Source organism: Plecotus auritus, assembly GCF_963455305.1.
Source record: "Plecotus auritus genome assembly, chromosome: 7".
Classification (NCBI taxonomy): domain Eukaryota; kingdom Metazoa; phylum Chordata; class Mammalia; order Chiroptera; family Vespertilionidae; genus Plecotus; species Plecotus auritus.
Window position 1 is genome coordinate 37639687 of NC_137774.1, and position 26993 is coordinate 37666679.

The 26993-nt window shown below is 50.2% G+C and overlaps 1 protein-coding gene across 7 annotated transcripts in view; it reads left to right on the forward strand.

The window, feature by feature from the left end:
• Positions 1-26993, forward strand: part of RAP1GAP2 (RAP1 GTPase activating protein 2) — a 227803-nt gene that overhangs the window by 51859 nt on the left and 148951 nt on the right. The window contains exon 1 of one of the 7 annotated variants that reach the window (XM_080680773.1): positions 25056-25612. The exons of 5 other annotated variants lie outside the window; for them this stretch is intronic. In XM_080680773.1, coding sequence (XP_080536899.1) covers positions 25389-25612 — 224 coding nt within the window. In that variant the 5' untranslated portion in view covers positions 25056-25388. Of the gene's footprint in view, positions 1-25055; positions 25613-26993 lie in introns of those variants that run through there. One more of the 7 variants, XM_080680778.1, reaches the window with a different exon arrangement.

Genomic DNA, 26993 nt, shown 5'->3' on the forward strand with positions numbered 1-26993 from the left:
TCTAGACTCTCCCAGGCCCACTTATGGGCCCAAGAGCAGGACTCATAGGGACATAGGACAGCCCTGTCCCCACCCTGCCATGCCCTGTCCAGACCCCATCAGCTCAGCCCAGGCTGGCCCAGTGGTTGACTGGCCCCCCGCCCCGCCCCCTGCTGCAGTGCAGACCCACGCTGGGGACGCAGTTTCCTCAGGCCTGGGTGGGGCCAGGAAACCTGTGTGTTATCAGGGCCAGAGGGGGTACCTCTGAGGCAGCTGGGTTTGCAGCTGTTTGGGAACCAGTGACATTTAAAGCGCTCTCTCCCCACAGTACAGGTTGAGTGGTTGGGTTCATGTGGTCTGGGTGACCTCAGGCAAGTTACACATCCTCTCTGTGCCTCAGTTTTTCTATCTGGGGATAATAATAGTACCTACATGTAGATACCATTGTGAAGTTTAAAGGAGATAATCCAGGGGAAGCATGGAGCACAGTGCCTGGTACATAATGCTCGGTAAATGTTACCTGCCTTAATATTTCTCATATTAGTTCATATTAGTAATAATGGTGCTGGGCTGTGTGGACACATGTAACCACGTGACACAGCATGCCTGCAAGCATACCCACCCCGGCACACTGGAACGATGGACACCCAGACCCTGCTGCTGAGCACAGACATGTGCAGGTGGTGGTATGACTATAGGCGCACACATGAACCACGGTTACTCCATAAACATATCAGGAGGGCAGGTGTGTGTGTGTGTGTGTGTGTGTGTGTGTGTGTGTGTGAAGCCTGATAGATATGGGCTTGTATTTTATTCACACTCTGACATTATTCCTAGAGTTAGCAGCACCTGGGCTGAGCTCTGGGAGCCCAAGGTGCCCCTTGTTTCCATAGCAACCACAATGCAGTAAAAATAGGAGGCAGAGGGAAGAGACTGGAAAGGCCTGAGCTGCTGGGAGGGGCGCCCCCGCCTGCCACGGCCTGTTTCCACATCCTGGGCAGACAGGCCCTCCCTCGTGTTGTTTGTTTGATTTTTACAATAACAACACAGCAAACCTCCGAGTACTGATGACTCAGAACTGACAGTTGTTAACATTCTGTAGCATTTTCATCAAATATACATAACGTAAATGTACTGTTTTAACCATTGTTAAGTGTACCATTTAGCGGCATTAAGTCTATTTATAATATTGCACATCTGTCACCACTCTTCATTTCTAGAACTTTTTCATTATTCCTGAGTTTGTACCCATCAAACACTAGCTCCCATTTCTCCCACCTCAGCCCCGGCAACCACCGTTCTACTTTCTGTTTCTGTGAATTTGACTCTTCTAGGAACCTCAGATAAGTGGAATCACGCAGTATCTGCCCTTTTGTGACTGGCATATTTCACTTAGCATAATGTCAAGGTTCATCCATGTTGTAGCATATGTCAGAATGCCCTTCCTGTTTTTAAAATATATTTTTGTTGATTTCAGAGAGGAAGCTTAGAGGGAGAGAGAGAGAGAGAGAAACATCAATGAGAATCATTGATCGGCTGCCTCCTGCACTCCCCTTGCTGGGGATTGAGCCCACAACTGAGACATGTGCCCTGACCTGGAATCAAACCGTGACCTCCCAATTCATAGGTCAATACTCAACCACTGAGCCACACGGCTGGGCAGAATGTCCTTCCTTTTTAAGGTTGAATACAATTCCATTGTATGGACATACCACATTTGTTTATCCATTCATATGGGGGTGGACACGATTTGCTCCCACCTTTGGCTGTTGTGAGTAATAATGCTATGAACGTGTGTGCACAAATATCTTTTTGAGACCCTGCTTTCAGTTCTTTTGGGTATGCATATTCATAGAAGCTGAATTACTGGATCACATGGTAATTCTATATTTAACTTTTTGAGCCTTATTTTTAAATAAAAGAAATAAAACATCATAAATTTAAGTTCTTGCAATCACTCCTTTTTGGCCTTATTACCCTGTCTCCCCATCCATGGAGGTGCACAGGAATTGGTGTGTTTTCTCAGTCCATGTTTTCAATACTTGTGCATCTACAGATAGGTGTCTAGAAACACTATCTAGCTCTCTGTGTGTATTAAAAATCCACATGCATGATGTCCTTTTTAGGTGCAGACTTTCCCCGGTCCTCCAGCTCCCGCAGTGCGCACGTTTCTCTGTCCTGCCGGGACCAGAGACCTCACCTTATCCCAGGCGAAATCTGACCTTTCCGTGGTGGAGTGTAGAGCTCCTCTGAATCGGCGTGTTTGCGCCAATTGGAGACCGGTGCTCTGGGGTTCGCAGCTGTTCGGTGGGTGCTGCAGTTGTAGATTTTCAGGCTTCCAATAACATCCACTTTCCCCTTCAAGATGGCGCGGTCTCTGCGTCCGTCCGAGCTGGTGGCTCCGGGAGGAAACCCAGCAGCAGTGGGGGCTGCCCGGTCAGGGGAGCCCTGTCCAGCAGTCCCCCACCTTCTCCTGGAGTATAGCTGTCCCTCAACTCACCAACAGACACTCCCCGTGCGACCCTCAGCTGTTCTTTCTATCTGCTCCGGGACAAGGCTTGGGACACGTCTGTCTATTCCTGCGCCATTTTTTTTTTCTATTGCATGATGTCCTTTTGAATCTATGTGAGTGTCATGAGGGTGTTCTGGCATCAGACTGCTGGGGTTCAGGTCTTGGCTCTGCCACTTGCCAGCTGTGAGACCTCAGGCAGGTTACTTAATGCCTCTGCACCTCAGTTTACTCATCTGTAAAATGGGAATAATAGTAATACCTGAAACCTTCTTGTGGGGTTATTTTGGGGACTGTGTAAGCTTACCTATGCCAAGCATTAGAACAGCATGGGGAAGGAGCGTGCACTCGATGTGAGAGTTGGTACCCTTCCAGTCCTGCCTTTGTGCCCCTCCACATGGATTTTGGAATCTGTCCATGGTGTCGAGTTCCTTCTTTTTAATTGCCATGTAGCATTTATTTGTACAAACATATCACATTTCCCTCCTTATTGCAACTCCTCTTGTTCCCATTTTCTTATATTGCAAACAGTGCTGTAGTGCAGGTCCCTCATGTGACCCCCTGCACATTTGCCCAGAGAGGTCACGTGGGGAGGGCCTGGGAGCCGGGGCTGTTGGGTCTCAGCTAGGCCAGATGCAGCCAAATTGCCCCTCAGAGACGGTTGACCATTTTTACTCCTGCCCGGGGTGTGTGATATTTAGTTTTCACATTGATTTGACTGACCAGAGCACATGCTGTTTTATTCTTTAGTCCCATCTCTGAACAAGCGAATGAAAGCCTCCTGGAGTCTCTCTCTACAGGCCCAGGGGATGTGCCTGTTCTCCTTTTTTCTGCCTGTATCGCACGCATTTCCCCATATTGGTGCAGTCTTTTATCCCCTTTTAAAAATAGCTTCTTTTTATGATTATAAAAATAGTGCATGCTCTCCGTGGAAGATTTAGAAAATACGTACAAATATTGAGATGAAAAAAATAAAAACCCATGGCTCACTGCCCAAAAATGTCATCATTTGGTGTGTTTCTTTACAAGTCTTTTTGTGTTTTTGTTTTTTTTAAGTTTCCTTTAAGAACTTACTATATAATGACATCTTCATCACCATTAAATATTCTTTAAAAACATGATTTAAAAAATTGTATATCATCATTATGATGTTCCATAATTTATTTACCCATTGCTTTATTTTTAGATATTATGGTTGTTTATAATTTCAGACTATTAATAAATAATGCTGCAAAAAATCCTTGAATATAGATCTTTGTATGGACCTTTGATTATTTCTTTTGGCTACCACTAAAGATAAAATGTTTTCACATATTTATCTTTAAAATTTTTTGAGAAAATATTTCTTAATGACTCTTGCCTATTTTTCTATTGGAATGTTCATATTTTTCTTGTTGATTCATTAGAGCTCTCTTTTAATTAAAGCTGTGAACCCTTTGCCATTTATCTTTTTATTTTCAAATAATCTTTCTCTTTACCCTTTGCCAATAAATTTGACGCTGTTGTTTTTTAATGCAAAGGTTTTAAATTTTAAGAGAATAAAACTGCCTATCTTTTCATTTGTGACTTCTCTTGTTACTTTTATGCATAGAAAAGTCCTTTTCCACCCAGAAAGTTGATGATTTCCTATATATTCTTTTATTTATATTTTTAACAATTTCATTGCCTTTTCACATTTAACTCTCTAATCCATTTGGAGTTTAGTTTGGAGGAAGATGAGAGAAGAAATTGTAATTTTATTTTTTCCAAATAATCAGGCAGTTGTTCCAGCACTGCACTTTAATTTTCAATTTCTACCACTAAATTCTTACAGATCCAAAGATGTATGCCTGGGTTTCTGTTTGATTCCATTGACCTATCTGTGAATCTTGTAAAGGCTCAGGGGTGAAAAAGAGCAAGGTTTGCCCAAGTATTGGATAAGGCCGGGGTCTCAGAAGAGTGAGGATTCAGGTTCAAGGGGTGGTGGTGGGCTTGTGGGTTGTGGTGATGGGCCTTGAAGGTCAGACTTCAGAGTGTGTGTTCAATTCACTGGGGAGATGGTTGGAGGTTTTGAGTAGAGGTATGGAGGGATTCCATCTGAGCTTTATAGGAGGGCCACTGTGCTGCTAGGGTAGACCCAACGGCACCTTGTGGAAGTGGATGGACAAGGACCAGCAGCTGCTCAAGGGAGAGGTGAAGGTGGCTTCAAGTGTGGTGTGGAAGCAGACAGATGACCACAAGATGCTACAGGGTAGGATCTGTGAAATGTGGAAGGTGGCTGGACTTGGGTTGGAAGGGAAGGGGGAGCCAAGGCGTTGCAACTGGGTGACCCAGAAAATTGTTCTATTAATTAGGCCTTTTTATGTTGCAAAAACTTACATGATGATGGTTTAACCAGCCTTGGGCAAACTACGGCCCGCGGGCCGGATCCGGCTGTTCTATCCGGTTCTCTTGCTCTCCCCTCTGCTCCTTTACTTTGAATTTATATTAGTTCACACAAACACTCCATCCATGCTTTTGTTCCGGCCCTCCGGTCCAGTTTAAGAACCCATTGTGGCCCTCGAGTCAAAAAGTTTGCCCACCCCTGGTTTAATCTATGTATATATAAGGCTAAGCGACTGGCTAAGAGACTGGCTGGTAGGCATGACACGCACTGACCACCAGGGGGCAGACGCTTAACACAGGAGCTGACGAGCAATGCAACTTTGCCGAATGCCCTCGCACTCCGGGACCCCGCATGGGATGTCAGACTGCCCGATCCCCGCAGGCCAGGCCGAGGGACCCCACCTGGCGGAGGGACCCCACTCACTCTGCAGACGCCCTTTGAGCCCCGGTGCTGCCCCAGGTGTGGCCGGCCGGGGAGGGGCCACGGGAGGTTGGCTCCAGGGCGTGTCCAGCCCTGCTGACCACCTTCTAATTAATTTTTTTTCAATGTGCACAAATCTGTGCACCAGGCCTCTAGTATAAAGCTATATTGGGGAATAATAATTTTAGCAAACACTGCATGCTTCTTCTGCATAGCCACACTGTGTGAAATACTCTTATATGTGTGATCTTTAAAAAATATACTTTTATTGATTTCAGAAGGAAGGGAAAGGGAGAGAGAGATGGGTACATCAACGATGACCGAGCCCACAACCCGAGCATGTGCCCTGACCAGGAATCGAACCATGAATTCCTGGTTCATGGGTCGACGCCCAACCACTGAGCCACACCAGTCGGACATTATATGCATGATCTTGATCCTTACCCAGTCCCTGTGAGACAGGTGCTCTGATTCCTATTTCACAGATATGGACAACTAGCCTCAGAGAGCTGTGGCAGTCGGCAGTCCAGGCACTGAACCAGATTTATCTGTCTCTAAACGCATGCTCGTGTCTGCAGGAAGGAGGCACAGAAAGGCCCTGGGTAGCTCTTCAGCCACGCGGCACCCCAGTTCTTCCAGGTCTGGGGTGTGCAGCATCCTAGAAGCATGTCTGGGACCTACTAGCAACTCCAGGATCCCAGTGCCTGTCGTCTGAAATAGCAGGTGCACATGGCTTCCCACTGCCTTCGCTGAGTGAGCTTGTATTCAGGGGTCCTAGAAGAGGATCCGATTAGTCAGGACTCTGTGGAAGTGGTCAGAACCCAGGTCAAACCAGCCTATGTGACGTGTCCTGGTTCTTATAACTGAGAGGTCCAGGGAGTTGGTCTGTGTGGCTTGAGGCATAGCTGGCTCCCAGGATTCAAACAGTCCTCCAGACCAGTGCTGTCACGGTCACGTGTGTCAACGTAAGTAGAAATGAATTAAGATGAATTACAATTTACAATTCAGTTCCCCAGGCGCACTAACCACCTTCCACGTGCTATAGTCACATAGCTAGTGGCTACTGTGCTGGACAGCACAGATACAGAACATTTCCATCATCAGCGAAAGTTTTGTTGGGCAGCTCTGGTCAAGATCGAAGGCCAGACACCCCTGGCGGTCTTCTAAGGCCGAACAAGTCCAGAGATTCTACCTGGTCTGTGACTTGTCACATGCGGCACAGATGGTCCCCAGGCCAGATGTCTGAGCTGCACAAATCCAGTGCCACTAGGTGGCGCTGAGGAGGCGGCCACGAGCTGGTATCTGGCTCACACACTGGGCCTGTGAACAGAGAGAATTGGTGGACGCCCAGTTCAGTAAGTCGTGGGCCCTGGCTTCTCCTGCACCTGCACTCAGACACCTACAATCAGGTACATGCAGTCAGACATGACCACACACACACACCTGTCACTCAGAGTCTCACACACACAGTCACATCCACTTGCACAAACACATTCCCCAAAAGGCACAAGCATGGCTGATGCCACATTCCCAATGACAGCAACAAAAAGGGCCCTGGCCGTGCCACCTCACTGCATCCTCACAACTGTCCTGTGAAGTGGCTTCGATGTTCTTCCCCCTTCAAAAAGGAAGAGACCAAGACTCAGGGCGGGGAAGTGACCTGCCCGGTCACACAGCCAGCTTGAGATGGAGCGGGATTCTGTGTTCAGGGAGGACACACAGGACACCTATGCCTTAGGTGTTTTGGTCTCCTGCCCTGGGGCCTAAATTCCTTGGGGTGAACTGGGACCCAGGCTTTGTCAGGGGAGCCCTAGCAATGTCTGCACGCCCCGCCTCCCACATGGTGTGGGTTCAGGAATTTACAAGTGTCTGAGAGAGAAAAAGTTAGCATTATAATTCAGTTACAACACTGTCTTTTTCCTGATGTCACACAATCCACTCCTATTCAAGTGCAGATGTTGAATATGTACTATTGTGTTTGTTGTGGAGGAGCTGTGAGTGTACAGAAAAATGCGGGCTGACTGCAAATTCTCAGGGAGCTGCACGCCGCACGCTCCTCTCTGGGGTAGCTGCCCAAAACTCTCGGCTCACATACCCATCGAGTCAAGGTCAAAAGAGGTGGCCATGTTCCTGAATGGTTGTGTAATATGGAAGGCAGCTAGAAAGAATGCAAAACAATGCTAGAGCCATTACCAACTAGACAGAATGGGGAAGCAGCAAAATGAATGGGAAATAGTGTATTGGTCACGGTTGTTGACTGAGTGGAAGTAAGGAGATTGTGCTAGAGAAGAGGAAGAGGAGGTGGGTGGAGATGCCTGTGGCCATTCTGAAAGGAACATCTGAAACCTCTGAAGGCTGCCTCTGTCTAGTGTCCAGTTTCACCTAAAAACGTGTCGTGCTTCCTCCCTTTTAAATGTAGGCTTATCACGAGTGTTTCTCTCACCTGTCCCCACAGAGTCATTTTGAGCTCACAGTTTGGATGGGTGGGAGAGGAGGAGAGAGGAAGAAACTTTGCAGATATAACTGGGTCAGAATTGGAGTAGAGAAGGCAAGAACACAGGCTGTTCATGTCTTGGAGCTGTGAACACCAAGGTCTGATGCAGGAGAAAGGAAGGTGTTTGCTCACCTAATGAATATTCACTGGGTGCCTACCTGTGCCAGTCACTGATTCAGGGGCTGGGGATCTTGGCTCTGCCACTCAGTAATGAGGTTCCTTGGGCAAACCCCTGAACCTCTCTGAGCTCCTGTTTCATCATCTGGAAAGTGAAGATGATGCAAATCCTTACCTTACAGGGATGTTTGAGGGTTGAATGAGCTCACACACAAAACACACTTAGCACAGTCCTAGTGCTCACAACCATGGCTCTTACTGAAGACAATGAGAGTGGTTACGTGACTCAGGGCCTCGTCCCTGTGCCCCGAGAACTCCAGTCTCTGGGGGAGACAGACATCTCAAAGCTAATGCCAGTAGAGATATGGGACGAGCAGTGAATTCTTCCTGGTGGAATCAGGGAAGGCTTCCTGAAGGAGGCATTTGAAGGTTTAATATAAATCGCCTAGGAGGGAAGGGCTGCAGGGGGCATTTCAGACTGAGGGAATGGCAAGGGCAAAGGCTCGGTAGGAAAATGTATGGAGCTGTTTGAGAAACAGTGAGACAGGTACCAGGTACTGAGGCAAGAGTGGGGTCTGCCCAGGGAGAGTCTCGAATTGGTGCTGAGGAGGCGGTGGCTGCCTTGGGAGAGTGGGATGGGAGCCCCTGTCACCAAGGGACTTTGGAGTTCTGGGGATGGAGTAGGGAGGTGAAGAAATGGTTACTGCTGGGGCAGAGGGAGGTGGGGCACTGGGGCTGGAGGGGAGGGGGAAGGCTGGGGCTGAAGGTGGAGTCCTCAGATGGGGAGTCTGACCCACATGAGTAGTGGGAAAGGAGTCTGTAGAAACTGGGGTTCGCCTGGAGGATTTGCAAAGCTGTCCCATGGATCGCTGGGGAATGTGGGAGGAAAACCCAGTTTGCAGGGGGAAGTCATGATTTTGGCCTTGAATACAGTGAGTTTGAAGAGCTTGTGGGTCCTCCCTGTGGATTTTGAAGTTGGGTTTTTGAGCTCTGAAGTGCTCAGCTGAATGAATATGGAATGGTTTATTCAACAGTGTTCATTGCCAACACGTGTTCTGAGTGCAAGTCATACATAGTGGACCCTTCAGACCTGGTGGGGCCTCGTAGTACTTTCTAATGCGGGAGGTAGACTGGAGCAGAATAAAGAATCCAAGTGATCTCAGATAAGGCCCAGTTCCATGAAGGAAACAGAATAGTGAGGTGGTAAGGGGAGGGGAGCAGGGGGCTAGTTTAGGTGGGTGATCAGCAATAGCTTGTGCATAGAGGTGACGTTTGAATGGAGACCCCTAAGGAAGAGAAGGAGCAGACCATGAGATACAAAGGCCTAGAGGCAGAAACAGGCTTGGCAGGTGTGAAGATGGGGAAGGAGGGGTGGGTATGGGATGAGAGATGGCAGGCATGTCCCAGGTAGTGGGCAAGATGGGAACAGGGACAGTTTTGGCTCTGTACCAGCAGGTGGCACTGTTAGCACAGGATTGCCCGCTCTGGGAGGCCAGGTGGGCAAGTGGAAGAGTAGGTGCCTTGACCTTGGGTTTATAACTTGGGGATGGGGGCTCCTGATGTCTGGGGAGATGAGGTCAACTCATGTGGGAGCCCCCATCAGGGCTGGAAGAGAAGGTGACGATTTCCTGACTGTCTGGCTCCCTCTGCTGCGCTGTTTTCAGCGTTTCTTTGCTCATCTCCCCTCCAGCGGTGACTTTCTCTGTCTCCATCCCTTCCCCCTCCCGTGGCTCCTGGTGCAGCTGGTTCCTGTCTCCAAGATTAATTACCTGCTTTCCTGATGTAGTGCTGACAGAGGGCCTGGTGAGATAGGGTCAGGAAGATACTGTTTCTTACATATATATATATATATATATATATATATATATATATACACACACACACACACTAGTGGCCTGGTGCATGAAATTCATGCACATTAAAAGGGGATTAATTAGAGGAAATAATTTAATATTGCTATTTGCCCTTTCTCTATAATAGAAGTGTCAGAGATGAAAGAAAATTAGTAAATTGTATATGAAAACCTTCCTCCTGTCAGAGTCTGGGGCATACCACAGGACCCAGAGTCAAGTCCCCGCCCACTCACTTGCGCCTCAAAATCACGTGAGACCCAGACCCGGCCGGCTCCCCTCCCATTGGGATAGATCTAGACCTGGCTAGTCCCACCCTTGTCAAGCCCCTCCGGGCAGGGGATGTAGCCTCAGGTCCCCTGGCCCGGCGCCAGGACGGGAGGCGTGGCCTGAGGTCCCCCAGCCCAGACCGGGGTGGGGGGGCGTGCCTTGAGGTCCTCCGTCAAGCTCCGCCAGGTGTGGGACATGGCCTGAGATCCCCTGTCAAGCCCCGCTGGGTGGGGGGCATGGCCTGAGGTCCCCCGTTAAGCCCCGCCAGGCGGGGGTGGCGCAGCCTCAGGTCCCCCGGCCCGGCACCAGGAGGGTGAACAGCCTCAGATCCCCTGTCAAGCCCCGCCAGGCAAGGGGGCGCAGCCTGAGGTCCCCTGGCTCGGTGCTGGGCGGGGGGTGCGGTCTGAGGTCCTCCGGCCTGGTGTGGGTGTGGGGGGCGTGGCCTGAAATCCCCTGTCAAGCCCTGCCAGGTGGGGGGCGTGGCCCAAGGTCCCCTGGCCTGGCGCTGGGGCGGGGGGAGCAGCCTGAGGTCCCCTAGCCCAGCACCAGGACGGGAAGCGCACCTTGAGGTCCCCTGTCAAGCCCCACGGGGGCGGGGGAGGGCGTAGCCTCAGGTTCCTGCTGATTGCTTGTTAAGGCTCCTTATGTGAACTTGGCCTCAGCTGTGGGTGCAGCCATCTTTGTGACAGAGTGATGGTTAATTAGCATATTCCTTCTTTATTAGATAGGAGGATTTTTAAATCCTCATCTGAGGATATGTTTTTGTTGATTTTAGAGGGAAAGGAAGAGAGGGAGGGAGGGAGAGAGAAAGAGACAGAGAGATAGACAGAGAGAGAAACATCCATCTGTTGCCTCCCGCAAGTGCCCCAACCAGGGAAGGAACCCGGAACCTAGGTATGTGCCCTGACTGGGAATAGAACCCACAGCCTTTCGGTGCACGGGACGATCACTCCAACCAACTGAACCACCCGGATACTGTTTTCTTATCTCTGCTGTCTACTCCTCCTCCTTCCTGGGGGTTCTCCAGGAAAGGCCGGGTTTTCCTAGTGACCCCAATCAGCAGAGAATACTGCTGGGGTCCCCTCACTCCATGACCCCTTGGGTCTGCCTCCCATGGCGATGCCCTGCTCACCTCTGGCACCTCCGGCAAGCAGCTCTGGCTGTTTGTCATCCCCGACAGTGGGGACGAGGGCTTTAATGAGAAGGGAGACCTGGACAGCAAAGCATATGGCATGAAACAGCCCAAGAGCTCACCACAGAGACTGTTATGAAAGGGTCCTTTTTCTTTTTTTCAATCTTTAAAAATATATTTTTATTGATTTCAGAGAGGAAGGGAGAGGGAGAGAGAGAGAAACACCAATGATGAGAATCACCCATCCACCGCCTCCTGCACACCCCCACCAGGAATCAAGCCTGCAACCCAGTTGGGCATGTGCCCTGACTGGGAATTGAACCATGACCTCCTAGTTCATAGGTTGACGCTCAACCACTGAGCCACACCGGCTGGGCGGAAAGGGTCCTTTTTCATTTAATAGAGAAGCATCTACCCTACCCCAGGTTTAGGACACGCCCTTTGAGTGATTTCTCAGTGGAGACTGAATGGCTGCTGCCTGGTGTTGACCCTGGCTGTCATCTGTCAGGGTTGAGCACAGCCTCCTCCCAGGTGGGCAGTCTCCTGTAGCCAGCAATGCAAGTCCCTTCCTATCCTCCCTGGAGTGGCCACTATTCAGAGTTTGTACATATTTTTCAAGATATTTAAAAAATATTTTTATATGCATCTTGAGTAACCATAGATACCCACACATATAGACTTAGCTCATTCCTCCCAACCATTTATAGTGTCTAGCTTATGAATACATCCCACCTGCTTACCTGTTTCCCTCTAAGTGTTTGTTTCTGGTGTTCTTTGCTCTTATAGAGAGTGCCTCAGTTCACATCCTCATGCGTGTCTCTACACAGCTGCGTGCGTTCCTCTAGGCTTGAGTAAATCTTAGAGGTGATATTTCTGGGTGATAGGGTAGGTGACTTTTTGTTTTAACGATACTGCTAAATCGCCCTCCAGTTTCTACACCCACCATGAGTAGGTGTGAACATTTTGCCAGTCTGTTGGGGGGGGGAACATCCTGTCTCTTTGTCGTGATTTCGTTTCTCTGGTTTCTCACCCTCTGGGTTTCTCCAGCTGTTCGTTGCCTGCACAGCCTCTGCCCACCCAGCACGGTCCCAGAAGTCAGTGGATTGCTACTCTGCACTCGCTGGGATCTTTGCAGGATGGTCTTTGCTGAGAATATCCTCAGCCTCTCCCTTTGCAGAAGCCCCAGGAGTCCAGAGGGCTTTATTGACTGGAGGGGTGGCCAGTGAGTCAATTAGGAGAATGAATGCACGGACTTCTCCAGCCAAGTTCAGAGGGGCTGACCTTGGCTTTTCATCCTTTTACAGTTACCAAGTCACAGACTCTGCCCTGAGAGTCCCTTGGGGGAAGCCACAGCTTGGAACCCAAATGCATTTCATTTGCTGATTGAACTGAGAGGCTTATTCTCCTTGGGCTAATCCAGGAGCATTGTTTGCCAATTTCAAACCCAAGGTCAACTTTGAAGGACCTGGTCCCCTGAGACAGTTACCATGGTGACAGTTACTGTCACCTACGCCCACCTTCTTAGAAAGGGCCTTAAGATAGAAAGGACCATCTCTTCTAAGCCTCTGCCTTCAACTCTTAACCCCTTCACTATAGTGTTCCAGCCACCTAAATGCCAATCCCACATCTCATGGGTGTATATGGATGCGCCAGCCCTCACTTTACAGCCAGGAAAACAGACTAGGAAAGGGACGTGCAGATAACGATTGGATCGAGGTGCTACAGGAGCTGGTTCTGCTGACTCCAGCCCGGTGCTCTTTGCATACCAGTCCGCTGTGGGTAGAATGCACGCATGCATGTGTCTACACACATGGTCATTGCACACGTGCACATATGTATGTGTAGACTCGAGGGCAGGTACAACTAAGGGTGATGTGTTTTTTCAACTTTTTATTTTGAAAATTACCCACCTGTGCAAAACTGAGAAGAACAGTACAATGAGCATCTGTATCCACCCAGGTTCTCCACTTACTAAGATTTGCCACAGTTGTTCACTCTTTTTCTCTGAATCATGATAGTCAAATAGAGAAAGGAAGTTGCAGACATCAATACTTCATACTAAATACTCAGCAGGTGCCTACCAAAAATAATGTCATTTTCTGACATGACCATAACACTGTTATCACATACAAGACATTAATATTAATTTAGTACTATTGCTTAATATGCACTCCATATTCCTATGTTCCCCCAATTTAAATATGGGCTATATATTTGATTATATTACTGACATTATTAATGGTCACTCACTGTGCTTGATTGTCACATCTCTTTAGTCTCTTTACATATAGAACAGCAGACCTGGCAAAATTGTTTTGTAGACTGTCCCACATTTGGGATTTGTCTGAATGTTCCTTTTTTTTTTTTTTTTTAAAGTTTTCCTTGAAGAGTCCTTGATTTGACTGAAGAAAGAGGAGGGGAGAAATTCCTGTTTTATCTGCGGGGTCAGATTTGTGCCACCCTGCCTGCTCCTTGAGTAGGGTTGAGAGGACTGTCCCCAAGCCTGTCACTCAAGGGGTGGGTCTTTTTGGTGATGGGGAAGCGGCTGCAGGTGTTCTTCCTGGGAAGGCTTCTTCATAGTCCCTTTGGGGGCTGCTCCCTCGGGCAAAGGCGTGGTATGGCCTTTTTACTTCCTAAAGCTGCTATTTTGTTCTTTCATGTGTTTTCTTGCCATTGTGTAGATATCGGGTGTGTTAATAACTGGGGTATTAGTGACAGAAATCTAACTCAAAAAGGCTTACGAAAAATAAAAGACACCAAAAGAAGAGACATTCAAGAAAACTTTTGTAATTGATGTGTTTAAGAAAAGTGGCTTCAGGAATGGCTGGATCAAGGTGGGTCAGAAAATATCATCAGACAATGTTTGTTCCTATATCTTGGCTCTGCTTTCCTCCGCATTCACTTCACTCACAGGCATCTCATAAGACAGACACTGACTTCAGAAGCCCCAGGGGGTAGTAAACTTCTTTCAATGCCCGGTGCCAGCAAAAATTCAGGTGTTCATTCTGTTCGGACCAACTAGGTTTTTAATGCTCATCCCTGAAGCAATCACTGTGGCCTGGACCATGTACTCACCCGAGAGCTCAGGATGGGTAGGTTGAGAGAGGGACAGTCCCACTTGAACTACAAAACCCAACAGTGGTGTCAGGGTACTCCCAGGGGAAAATCAAGATTTGTCAATCAGAAGAAGGGGCCTGAGTACTGAGCAGGCAGAAAAGTAGACTCCACTTCATCTGGAGACAGGCACAGTGAACCTCTGATTGGGCGAGTCATCTCCTCATCTCCTGAGGTCTCCAGTCTTCTTCATTTTGGATTTTGTGGGAGCCAGTGTCTATAGAGACCATATGTGTCTGGGTCCCGGCTCTGCTTCGTAGGAGCTGTGTAGAAGAGTTAACCTCTCTGGGTCTCAGTTTGCTCATCTAGCAAATGGGAATGTTATTTATATTCCTGCCTTAGAGCTGTGAGTTTCCAGTGGAGTAAAGGAGTGGAAGTGCTTGCCACTATGAAGTGCTGTACCAAGGGGGTGGTGCTAATTGCCCTCAAAATGGTTCCTCTGCTTCAGGAAGAGCAGGGCCTGCCCTCGGAGCTGCTCCTCCAACAGGTGGGATGGTGACCTGCACCAGGCCATGGGCCCCTCAGAAGAGGTATGGTGCTTCCTCCACAGGGGACCACAGAATCGGGCAGATCACTGTCCACAAGGGGACATGTGAGTCCTTTGCTCATTCTCTGAGCTTCACAGGAGGAAGGGAAGAAGGTGGAAGTGCATGGACTGGTACAAAGATTCCCAAATTGCACCTGGGAAAGGTGATGTTACTGGTTCAAGGACACAACATCGCCTGACACTGATCACCAGAGAAGAAGCCATTCCCTTTTCAATTCTCTCTCAGTGGCCCTCACAACCTCAAGGAGAAAATCTCATTAGGCGCGAATTCCTCTTTAGTACCTCTGTAACACTGGCTAGCAGTCTTTGTTCACCGAGAGTGGTCTCAGGCTCAGGGCCTTGGGCAGGCAGCAGGGCCTGCTTCTGGAATGCAATATCATTGTTTCATTTTCGTTATGCTTACTTTAAAAAGGGTAGACAATTTTTCTTTCTTTTTTTTATTGTTTAAAGTATTAGATATGTCTCCTTTTCCTCCCGATTGACCCCCCCGCCCAGCCATCGCCATCCCCGAGGGCAGGCCCCCACCGCCCCAGTGTCTGTGAAAAGTAGACAGTTTTTAAAGGTCAGTTTTAGATTTGCAGAAAAATTGAGAAGACAGTACAGAGGAGTTCCCACATACCCCGTAATCCAGTTCCCCTGTTATTGACATCTTGGATTAGTGTGGTACATTGGCTATAATTAACGAACCAATATTGATATTTACTAAAGTTCATGGTTTTTACAGGTTTTCTGCTAATGTCCTTTTTCTGTTCTAGGACTTCCTTCTGGACCACACATTATATTTAGTTTTCACATCTCCTCAGGCTCCTCTTGGCTCTGGTAGTTTCTCAGACTGCTTGATTTTGATGACCTTTTAGCAGTTTCGAGGACAGTTCCGTGACAGTTTTGGCCAAGTGGATGATAGGATGCCCTTCAAATGGGATGCGTCTGATGCTTCTCTCATGATTAGACTGGGGTAACAGGGTTTGGTGGAGATCACAGAGGTAAAGTGCCATTTCCATCACATAATATCAAAAGCACATATGATCAATATGACCAATCACCGTTGACCTTGGCCTCGATCACCTGACTAAGGCAGTATTCATCAAGTGTCTCCACTGTAAAGTTAGTCTTTGTTCCCCCGGTCCATACTGAACTCTTTGGAAGGAAGTCAGTATGCACAGCCCACACCCAAGGAATAGGGCATTTATTATATTTAGTTTTATAGTTATCTTATTTGTGGGAAATGATTCTATCCATTTATGGTATTAATACAAAGTATTTTTTTTAAAATATATTTTATTGATTTTTTACAGAGAGGAAGAGAGAGGGATAGAAAGTTAGAAACATCGATGAGAGAGAGACATCGATCAGCTGCCTCCTGCACGCCCCCTACTGGGGATGTGCCCGCAACCCAGGTACATGCCCTTGACCGGAATCGAACCCGGGACCCTTTAGTCCGCAGGCTGACGCTCTATCCTAATACAAAGTATTTTTTAAAAGTAAGTTGCTTTATAGAAGAGTATTAAGTTGCTAAAGGTAAGTACTATTCAGTGATAAATTAAGTAAATAAATAAAGTAGACATTTCAAAAATCAGGAAAGCCACCCTTGAGTGGTAGATGTTAGAGGAACGCTGGAGGCAGGTGGATATGGAGAATAAATGCACAGGCCTCGGGCTCACCTGGCCTGTTCCCAAAGTCCCCTTAAGACAGGGAGCGGGAAGCGGGTGTATATTCCTGGGCAGTGACAGATGTGGCCCCTGGGAAGTTCCAAACAGCCCCAAAGAACTGTGGCCACCCCAGGGATGGGCGTGACGACTCCCTGTGACCTTTCCGCTCTCTTTCTCCCCTGGTCTTCTTGATCTTGCGGCATTTCTAACAGACCAGCTCGGAGACCTGGGGTGGGGAGAGCCTGTGGCAGCCCCTGTGTAGGTGGCCTCTGAACAACCTCCCTACAAGCTCAAGGTCAGAAGGGTCCTTCACGAATGCTCACTCCACAGCCCAGGTGGTGTTGGCATCTTGTGTTTATAGATGGAGCAGGGCCCATCAGGGCCAACACTGAGCAAGCACACGCTTGGCCAACAGGTAGGGTTGGCCACCCACCCTTGGATGCAAAATAAGTTACACTTCACTTTTCTTTTATTTTTAAAGATATTTTTATTGATTTCAGTGAGGAAGGGAGAGAGAGAGAGAGAGAGAGAGAGAGAGAGAGAGAGAGAGAGAGAGAGAGAAACAATAATGATGAGAGGTCTGCTGGGGATTGAGCCTGCAACCTGAGCTTGTGCCCTGCCCAGGAATCCAACTGTGACATCCTGGTTCATAGGTTGATGCTCAACCACTGAGCCATGCCAGCTGGGCCATTTTTCTTTCTGTAAATTTTTTTAAATTGAATTTATTGGGGTCACATTGGTTCCCAAAACCATACAGGTTTCAAGTGTAGGTCATGATAAAACATCATCTGCATGCTGCATCGTTTTCCCATTGCCCCAAGCAAAGACTCTTTCCCTCTCTATTCTCCCACCCCCCTTTGCCCACCTCCACCTATCCCTACCCACTCTTCCATTTTTCTAAAAATACTTAAAAAAATCCCTCTAGGGCCCTGGCCAGTTTGGCTTGGTGGATAGAGTGTCGGCCTGCGGACTGAAGGGTCCCGGGTTATACTCTCAATTAAACCTCTGTGTAGACTTCCGCCAAGCATCCCGCTGCCCTTTGGGGCGGGTGGGTTGAGACGGTTTCTGCTCCAGGTTCTCCAAAGGCAGGACCCCTTGCTTGCCCAGCATCATGAAGAAAGCGTTCTCATAACTGACACGGGGCCACTTGAAGGTCACCGCCGGCCTTGCCTGGAGACAGCCTTACACCTTCTCCACGTGTCCCCAGCAGTGACAGGGTTGATGGATGGTGTTCACACAAAGCTGGCTGCTGAGCCCAGCCCCCCATGACCTTGACACTGCTCGAATGTATGAAGAAGAAGGAATAATTGGGAAACTCTGGTCCTTCAGTTATTAAATGTGACCCATCATTTGTGACCCATCTTGCTTTGTGACTATGAATGAGGGGGGCTGGGGCAGAAGTGAAAATGGGTGGAAGCAAAGAGTTTGTTGGGGTGGAAGGAAATTGGGTGCAGTTTCTGAAGCTGCTTTGGGGCTTGGTGTTTTCCCTAAGGGTGGAGGGGAGCTGCTCACCCAAAGAGCTTAGATTACAACAAGAGTGATGCAGGCTAGATAGCTGGGCGAACTTTCCCGATTGAAAGCAGACCTAGTGAAAAGCTTGCAAATTGCAGACCAACAGCTGCTCAGCAGGAGGCGCAGAGCTGGGGAGTCTGTGCCCACCTGGTAGATAAGCTTTGCGTTTGCCTCGGAGGTAAAAGGACCTAATGCCTGGCTGGGAAAGAGCCATTAATCCATCAACAAGCCCAGAGCCTGGTGAAGGAAAGCCCTGGCAGCGAAGCACAAAGGCTTTGATTCTGCCCCCCAATAGAAGCAGTTTCCTCTGGAAAGGAGGTCCCACCCATAGTTCTTTAGGGACCCGTAGAAGCAAGAGATTAATTAGTTCAGACAACAGGAAAAAAGAAAAAAAGTGAATTTCTCAGGAATCAGGTAGATAGGGCTCCGACTTTTGAATGTTCTGCGTGACTAGGCTTGTGAGTGATCTGCTGTGCTTGGCAACACACACACACACACACACACACACACACACACACACACACACACTGCTGGGAATGCGAGCATATCTCACTGGCCACACCGTGGGCATCTGGGTGTCAGTAAACGAGCCAGACACAGCAGTAGCTCAGTCTTTCTCACAATTCCTTTAAAAACATTTTTTAGGAGAATGTGGACTTTATTTGATAGGACATCAAATAAAAACCATCCAGAGCTCCCTTTATTCCTACAGGCTCTCCCACCCAAAACCTCCGACAATCATTTCGCACCACAAAATGTCTAGGAAGGACTAAAAAGGTGCCAAGCTCCCCAAAGTGACAGATGCTCAGTTTGAGGGCAATGACTGGGTCAGAGGACCCCGTTTCTGGAGGAGCCCACCCTTGCTCTGTCACAGCAGCAGGTTAGTACTGCAGCCCCCTGGACCGGAGGCTGATGTCAGGGACACCTTGAACATGGGATTGGCAGGAGCTGCTGGTCGAGGCCGACCTCTTACTCCCTCTGCACATCTTTCCATTGCTTCGCTGTCAGATCCTGCTGCTGCTCCGCTAGTGCCGGAGAGAACCGATGCTTGGAGACTTTTAGGCTGAGGGGCTTCTCCGAAAAAGAGGGGGAAGCAGCCAGGTTCCTTACACATGTAGGACTTGCCAGGGGACAATATTAGATTATCCAGAAAGCAGTGACAAAGGAGCAGCTTTTCCTCAAATAAGCATGGGGCCAGGTACTCTTTCATGCATGTTGATCAAGACACAGAGGCCAGAGCCTTATTGATGAGAGAGAGAGAGAGAGAGAGAGAGAGAGAGAGAGAAAATCAGCCACCTCTTCCACATGCCCCAACCAGGTAATATGCCCTGACTAGGGATTGAACCTGCAACCTTTGGTGGGACAATGCTCCAACCAACGGAGGGCTCCATTCTTTTTTGAGGTAAGATTTACATACATTGAAATGCACAAATCTTAATTATACATTTTGGACAAATGGATCCCACCACCCTGTCCTGATATAGAACATTTCCATCCATCTCTCCAGAAAACCCCCACTCCCAGAGACAGCCACTGCTCTCATTTTTTGTGCCTCAGATGGTCTGGCTTAGAACTTTGTATAAATGGAATCAGACAGTAAGTATATTTGGCATCCGGCTTCTTTCACTCAGCATAATGTTTTTGAAATTCAGCCATGTTGATGCATGTGTCAGTATTTTGTTCCTTTTTGTTGCGGAGTGGCAGTCCATGGTGTGGATATATCACAGTTTGTTGATGGGCTGTCTCTTGGATAAATCTATGAACGTTTCCACACAAGTATTTGTGTGGCCTATGCATGCTCATTTAATCCTTGCAAGATCTCTAGGAGGATGGCACTGTTTTTATCCCCATTTTATAGATGACAAAACTGAGGCTCAGAGATGTTAAATTTCTAGCCCAAGGCCACACAGAAAGTAAAAGCTGGAGATGGGATTCTAGCCCAGGTTTGTCTGACTTCAGGGTCTTTTCATTCTTATTCTCTTACTAGTATCTCTGTACCACAGCTGATGGAGGCCAGTAAGTATAGGGACAAGTGGGTCCTCACCTCAGTGGCCTGTTAGTTCATAACTCAGTTTTAGTTCAGTACAACAGGTGGTATTGATAATAATGGCGCGATTCACCAGGAAAAGGTTACAAAAGTATGGAAGACATTTCAGAGAAATCTGTAGCCAAGGTCATGACAGTAAAAGCGAGCAAGCAAACAAGCAGAAGTTTTGCTACTTAAAGCTCTGCTGTCTGGAAATCTCACTTAGGTGTGATACGTCATCTCCCAAGGAGGCCAGGCACACAGGCACAGAGGCATTAACTGGGCATATAAAATAGTATATAAATAATACATGCATGAGAAACCACTCTGTTTTTTTTGTAGAGCCAAACAGAATGGATTTTTGGAGAGCCTGCTGGTTCTTGCTTTGAAAGATGTTGCTAAGCAATGTTGCTAATATTATGGAAAGACAGCTTCCCTCTCCACTTTTCCACTCGGCCCCAGAAACCCTAGAGCTGGAAGTGACTTGGTGGTAGCAGCAGCTGGGGAGGATTGGTAATCAGTGGGGAGGATTGGTAATCAGTGGGGAGGATTGGTAATCAGTGGTGTGGTGGCTGGTGGGACCCTGGGTCCTTGGCCCCTGACTCCCTTCAGGGACCCCTGGGCAGCCTCCATGCAAAATTCACTTCTTCATGTTCATCAGAAACTTCACTCCCAGAAAAATCCCTTTGAATATTTCTACTGTGGTAAAAATTATAGTCATGCCACTTAGATTCATGGATTAAAAATTCCACAAATGAACCAAAAGGAACAATTTCAAATACCCTCAGTAACCCAAGGAAGAGATGAAGAACTCCTTTCTTCTCCGTCCAGCCCCCAGTTTGTAACCCCTGAAGGGGAAGCAGCAAAGTTCGGGTGGACATGCGTTGCAGGCTCAGGGTACCACATGAAGTGCAGTCCACAGGCTGGATGCCTGCCATCGAGTGGGATCTGTGGGTTTCCTTGGGGCATGGCTTCCTGTCTCCCAGAACTCGGAAATGCCACACGAGTACAGCAAGATGTCTTTCCAAAATCTGAGCCAGTTTCTCGCCAGAACTTCAGTTCAGTCTGATACGTGTGGCTGCAGTTCCCAAGCTTGGCTTTTAGGCCTCCCAGCCCAGCCTGGGCTGTCACTGAAAGACCCTGTTTTGGTGGGACGGACCCGTGTGGGGTGGTCGGCCTCTGAGAGACGAGGTTAGGAGCCGGGAGGAGAGTCAACATGTTGGCAAAGACTCCTGTCGCTCTCTCTTTTCAAAATAGAAACTGCTTCCCTACCTCAAATGACCTTCTCAATGTTTCCCTTACTCACCCCTTCCCCCTTCTCTCCCTCCCGTGCTAGGTCTGTCCCTCCCTGCCCTCCCTCTCGTCTCCCTCTCCCCCGTTCCTTTCTCCTTTTCCTCTTATGGTGGTATTCCAGAAATGCAACTGTAATGTAACCCAGCAGGAGGCGCTGATGTGCCAGCCAAGCATGAAGGGCTGTCTTAGAAGCACAGGTGTGAGTGTTCTCTGCAGAAGTCAGAGCTGAGGGGGGCTTCTGAGTGATTTCTCCCAGCTGGTGTGTGTAATGGGTGTGCCTCCAAAGGCATAAGAATCAGGATGCCTGCCTGTCCTGAGCAGGTCTAATGTTATATGTTTATAACCCTTGAATTACTCCAAAGTTTGTGTGATTCACAGATGGATGCAGCCGTTGTCCCTGCAGAAGGGGAGGGGTAAGGCATCTGAAGATCTGTTTCCTTAAAAGTTCCCACCCATTGGTTCCAAAGCCCCTCTTGCCCCACATCTACTCCCAGTCCATTTTGTAGGGACCTAGAGGCCCTGGGCGTCAGGTGGTGGTGGTGGGGGGGGGGGAACAGGGAGGGAGCACGGCCCCAGTCTCGCTCTGAGACTTAGGCTCCAGCATTGGGGCTGATGCCCAGTTTCACACGGATGTGTCTCCCCGAGCCGGTTCCCAGGCACAGAAGGCCCTTTTCTTCAGGACCAAGCATGCGTGTCTGCCTGTCTCACCCCACTGGCCCCTTAGGACCGGGCTGTGCAGCTGTCTGCCCTGTGTTCATGATTAACTTCCCTGTCCCCCTCCACCTCCACTCCTACCCAGCCTTTGGGTTTCCCCAGATTGGGGCAGACACCCAGGCTGGCAGCTGCCTGGCACTTTGTTCTCAGGGACTGTGGGCTGGGGGGAGGAGGACTGACATGGCCTTTGAGGTCCTGTGATCTGGGACACTGCTGGGATAAGCTCTGCCTGGGAGAAGACCTCACTCCCTGTGGACTGAATGTGTCCACCCAGCTCAGTCCACCCCAAAGTGACCCATGGAGGAGGCCTTAGAAGACCTTTGAATCACTAATGTGAAAAGTGTTCCCTTTGGTTCTCTTTCAAACCTTGTGATTTCCTCAAGGACCAGCGTTTTTTGTTTGGGTGTGGCTAACACCGAACACTTACCTACTTTTCTCTTTTAATGAAGGTGATTCAGGCTCAGAGTCTTTGCCAGGCAACAGCATGGAGCTAAAATGTAAGAAATTTGTATTTGTTTCCATGGTGTGAATGACAAGTGATAATGGATTTTCATTTAGGATAATAACAGTGTTTTCTTTTAAAATTAAGTGAAGAACGAGTTGATTTAGCTAAAGCAAAAGAATAAGTAAATATTATTCTATAGTGTTAAGACAAAAACTTGTGAAGGTGGTATGCAAATTGCCTAATTTTGGGGAACAGTGGATGGGTCACATGGCACAAGAGAGGTGGGAACGGGAGGGGAGGGGTAAGGCATCTGAAGATCTTTTTCCCTAAAAGTGGCTGTGTGTGTATTAAGCCCTGTTTGTTCTGGGTAAGGGTCATCTTCCATTACCCTAGTCTCTCGCACAAGCTGGTCACTTCCTGATTGTTTGGTGAATGTTGGTGGAATGGGCAAGTCCAACAAGGACAGCCATTACATTCCCTGCTGTGGATGGGTTCCTTTATGCTGTGGTGTTTCCTGTGTGGGGTGTGGGCAGAAGGAAGGGCCTCTCCACCTGCAGGAAACTTCTATCTCTTAGGGCCCCCGGAATCAGATCAGGCTATGGTCTTTTGGGAATAACGTTGTGTTTTCAGCCCATTAGGGCTGGAAATAATCGTGGTCATAGAGGAGCTGAGAGGGCCTGGAACCCCAGAACTACAATGAATCGTTACCTGCTTGGTGGAAAAAATTTTCACCTTCATCCCAAGGTCCTGTTGCCCACTGATGCATTTGACTTAAAATATCTCCTAGACCAGCCTTGGGCAAACTACGGCCCGCGGGCCGGATCCGGCTGTTCTATCGGGTTCTCTTGCTCTCCCCTCCGCTCCTTTACTTTGAATTTATATTAGTTCACACAAACACTCCATCCATGCTTTTGTTCTGGCCCTCCGGTCCAGTTTAAGAACCCATTGTGGCCCTCGAGTCAAAAAGTTTGCCCACCCCTGTCCTAGACAGTGGGGGGATGAGTAGGGCCACCCACACTTACCCACCTGGGAGGAAGCCAGGCCTTGCCCTGAGACAAGCAGCCTACCCTTGTGTGTGGATAAAACATACCCATTGCTGGGGCTAGACCTATGGCCGGTGCCCCCGGCATCCTCCCTGCCATTGGGCTGAAGCAGTCCGTGAGCTAACTGGTCAGTTCCGTGTACTGCTGGAGGCAGGACAAGTTCTGGGCTGCCGGTGCCGGCTCTGCCCTCTTCCCCACTCAGGACAATCATCTCCCCATTCTTTTTCCAGACTGACTCTCAGGTCCCTACTGGTGTGGTCCTTGCAGCTGGCCTAGCTGCAATCCCAGGGGTGGGGCCTCGGTCACTCACTCTCTGGCTATCAGTGGATGTCCATGGCAACACTTGTGACCCCCCACATCCAGGCAGGCTCGGGGGGCTGAGGGCATTGTTAATGGATGCTTCATAAATAAACCAGGCACATTTTGGCACCAGCCCAGTGCTCCCGCTCCTCCACCCCAACTCTGATGCCAGCAAGAAGCTGTGCCCTCATAGAAGTGGGGTTGAGGCCTCAGGCCTTTGAGTTTATCTGTAGCTCCTGTCACCTCTCCAGCAAGGCCCTCGTGCCTGTCTGGATTTTGTGTGCTTGCTTCAACACTAGACTTCATTAAAAAAACAAGGCAAATTGCCTCGGGGACCTCATTGGCCCCACCAGAGCTGTTTCCAAGGATGGACTAATTGTTTTGTTTTAATTCCCTCCAGCCCTCTCACGGGTTGTCTTTCCTAGGGGGGCTGGAGGGAGAAGCAAAGCCAGTGGATACACTCAGGGTGATGGTAGGGGTGGTGGTGAGAGGGGGCAGCAAATGGAAGTGGGGCTTAGGAGCATTCTGAGTTCATAGCAGAGACCAGGCCAGGACCCTTTTCCCACGAACTTGCGTGACGTCACGTTCGTGAGGATGAAGCTTGCACGCGGTGCGCAGGAGCAGGGGAAGAACCTGACCCAGAGTGTTCGCGACGGTCAGCGCTAGCGCCAGGGATGCTGGTAGGGTAGGATGCTACCCCATCCCAACCCCTGCCTCTCCCTGGCAACCTGGGACGCGTGGCCAAAGTGTAGCCTCGGGAAAATTGACCATTGACCTTATGTTGTGTCAAACTCCCGGGGCTGGGAAAACAAATGTTAACGGGGGACTGACCCCAGCCCACTAGGGCGCCCACGCTGGAGTGAACCACCCCACCCCACCCCATCCCACAGTCCTTTCCCGGACGAGGGGAGAGAGGAGAGGTAGCCTCCGCCTGAGTCAAAACGCCTGGGAGCCTCGGGCCAGGGAGGGCGGGCGCCCCTCTCTCCGCCCGGCCGCCGGGCTTGGGGCAGGGAGGCTGCGGCGGTGCCCGCGCGCGAAGGTAGTTTCTCTTGGACTGAGGACGCGCGTTTCCTCTCGGTGCATGTGTCTTCTCCCTGTTTTTAAAGACAGTGACAGCATCGGAGAAGTATCCCGGCGGGCCGGGCTGGGAAAGGCGTCAGCCGCCTGAGCCTGGGGAGGGAGCCCGGCCCGGTCAGCGGGGGCGGGGAAGGGGTGAGCAGAGGTGGGGACGGAGAGGGAGAGGCGAGAGTAGGGCGGCAGCCCGGCGCGGGGTAGAGGGCGAACGCGGGCGCCGAGACCCCGAGAGCGCCGAGCTCGAGCGGACCGCCTCCTGGTGCTGGCGGCCGGGCCGCGGGATCCGCTCGCAGCCCGGGCGCCCCGGGACGAGCACGGGAGGCGGGGTCAGGGCGGGGTCCCGGCGCGGGCGGCGGGTCTGAGCAGGAGCCCCAGAGCCGCCCGTCCCGGCCGCGCCCCGAGCGAGCCTTGGAAATGCCCGTACCGGGGGAGCGGGCGCAGGCTACCCCGCGGGCCCCGAGGAGACGCTGAAGGTCGCCGGGAAGTGAGCGCCCAGTCACCTGACACCGGGGCGCACCTAGGCGGGGCGGGGTCCATGCGAGGCGGGCGGCCGGGGGCCGGCAGCGGGCGGCGCGGAGCGCGCGGAGCCGGGCCGACGGGGGCGCGCGACGGGCGGGCGAGGGCGCGGCCGGGCACCGGCGGCGGCCTCGTCATGTCCCAGCCGGCGGGGAGGATGCATTGCCGGAAGGCGGGGATCCGCGCCGCCGTGGTGCTCATCGGACTCCTGCACAAATCCCGAAAACAGAATAAAGAGAAAAGGTAAAGCCTGGCAGCGCCACCTCCTCCTTCTCTCCTCTCTTGTGCTAAAATCCCGTTTTCTTTAGGGGCCGACTTTTCCCAAAAGGGCGTTTGGCTCCGAGTTGGACTGGAAAATGCCTTTACCCCAGCGCTGTCGGGGAAGCGAGTTCGGAGCGTAGCCCCAGACACTGGCTATTATGGGAAAGCCCAGGCAGGGCAGCTGGGGGCGGGAGGGACCCTCCGGGCTTCATCCCCAACAGACGGGCACCGGGTCCTAAGCCCCCACTCCCGGCGTTTGCGGATGGGGCCCCCTGGCCGAAGCCTGCAGCGCGGGTAGCATTGATCCAACCCCGGCGACACAGTCCAGGGCTCAGAGTGGCTCCAGGCGCTGGGGATGCCATTTGCTTTTCTGCAACTTGGCTGAGCCCGCGAGGTGCCCGCCAGGCCATGGTCTGCTTGCTTTGAGTATGGTTCTGGTCGGCAAGGAGCAAGTTTGGAGGTTGCTTCAACCCCTCCCTCCTCGTTCCCCCTCCCCCAGGCCTCTCTGTCTTTGGGTTTTCCTGTCTTGAACTCTTCACTTTTCTTGGGGTTACTCTCCTAATTTTTTGCTCCTGGGTATTGAAAATCGTTCTCCCGGGTTATTTCAGAGTCACAGCTGGACCACCTATGAGACGAGGTGGGGGGTTTCCGGTGGGCCATGGAGCTTCTGGGGCAGCTTCCTGGGACCCCAGGGAGCTGCCCACACAGGCTGGCACAGCCTCTCTCCTCTGCTAGGGTACAGGAGCCCCAAGCTTCCCCGGAATTGGGGGTCGTGGGCGCCGACTGTTCCCAGAGATGTGTGGAATTGGGGTAACCTCTGGTGCCCCTGCTGGATCCTAATTTCCAGGGGCGTTTTGGAGTGGTCAGTGCTTTGCTCTGTATTAGACAAGGGTTAAGATAAGGACGGAGGAGCCGGAGACCAGAGACACCTGGGTGGTGACTGGAGCCCTGGGACTTGCCCCAAAGCTGTGTGTGCCTGGGGGAGGTGGCAGGCAAGGAAATGGAGGGCTCTGAGAAACTGGCATGGGTGATGCTGTGGTTGTCTCCTCTCTCTCCTCTAACGCATCCCTCCTATAATGCAGTCCAGTGCCATGCTTCCTACAGCATAGGGTGAATCTCCAGTAAAATGACTTCAGCTGGTTAACCATGAAATGACATTGAGTCACCTAGTGAGAAAGTTCTTCCCTTTTCAGTTCTCTACAAATCCCTGTGATTTCTTCAAGGGGAAAGTTTCTGGCTGGTGCGAGTGTGGCTTTAACACTATTTTTAAATACGTTTTTATTGATTTTAGAGAGGGGGAAGGGAGAGGGAGAGAAACATCTATGAGTGAGAGAAACATTGATAGGCTGCCTCCTGCACAACC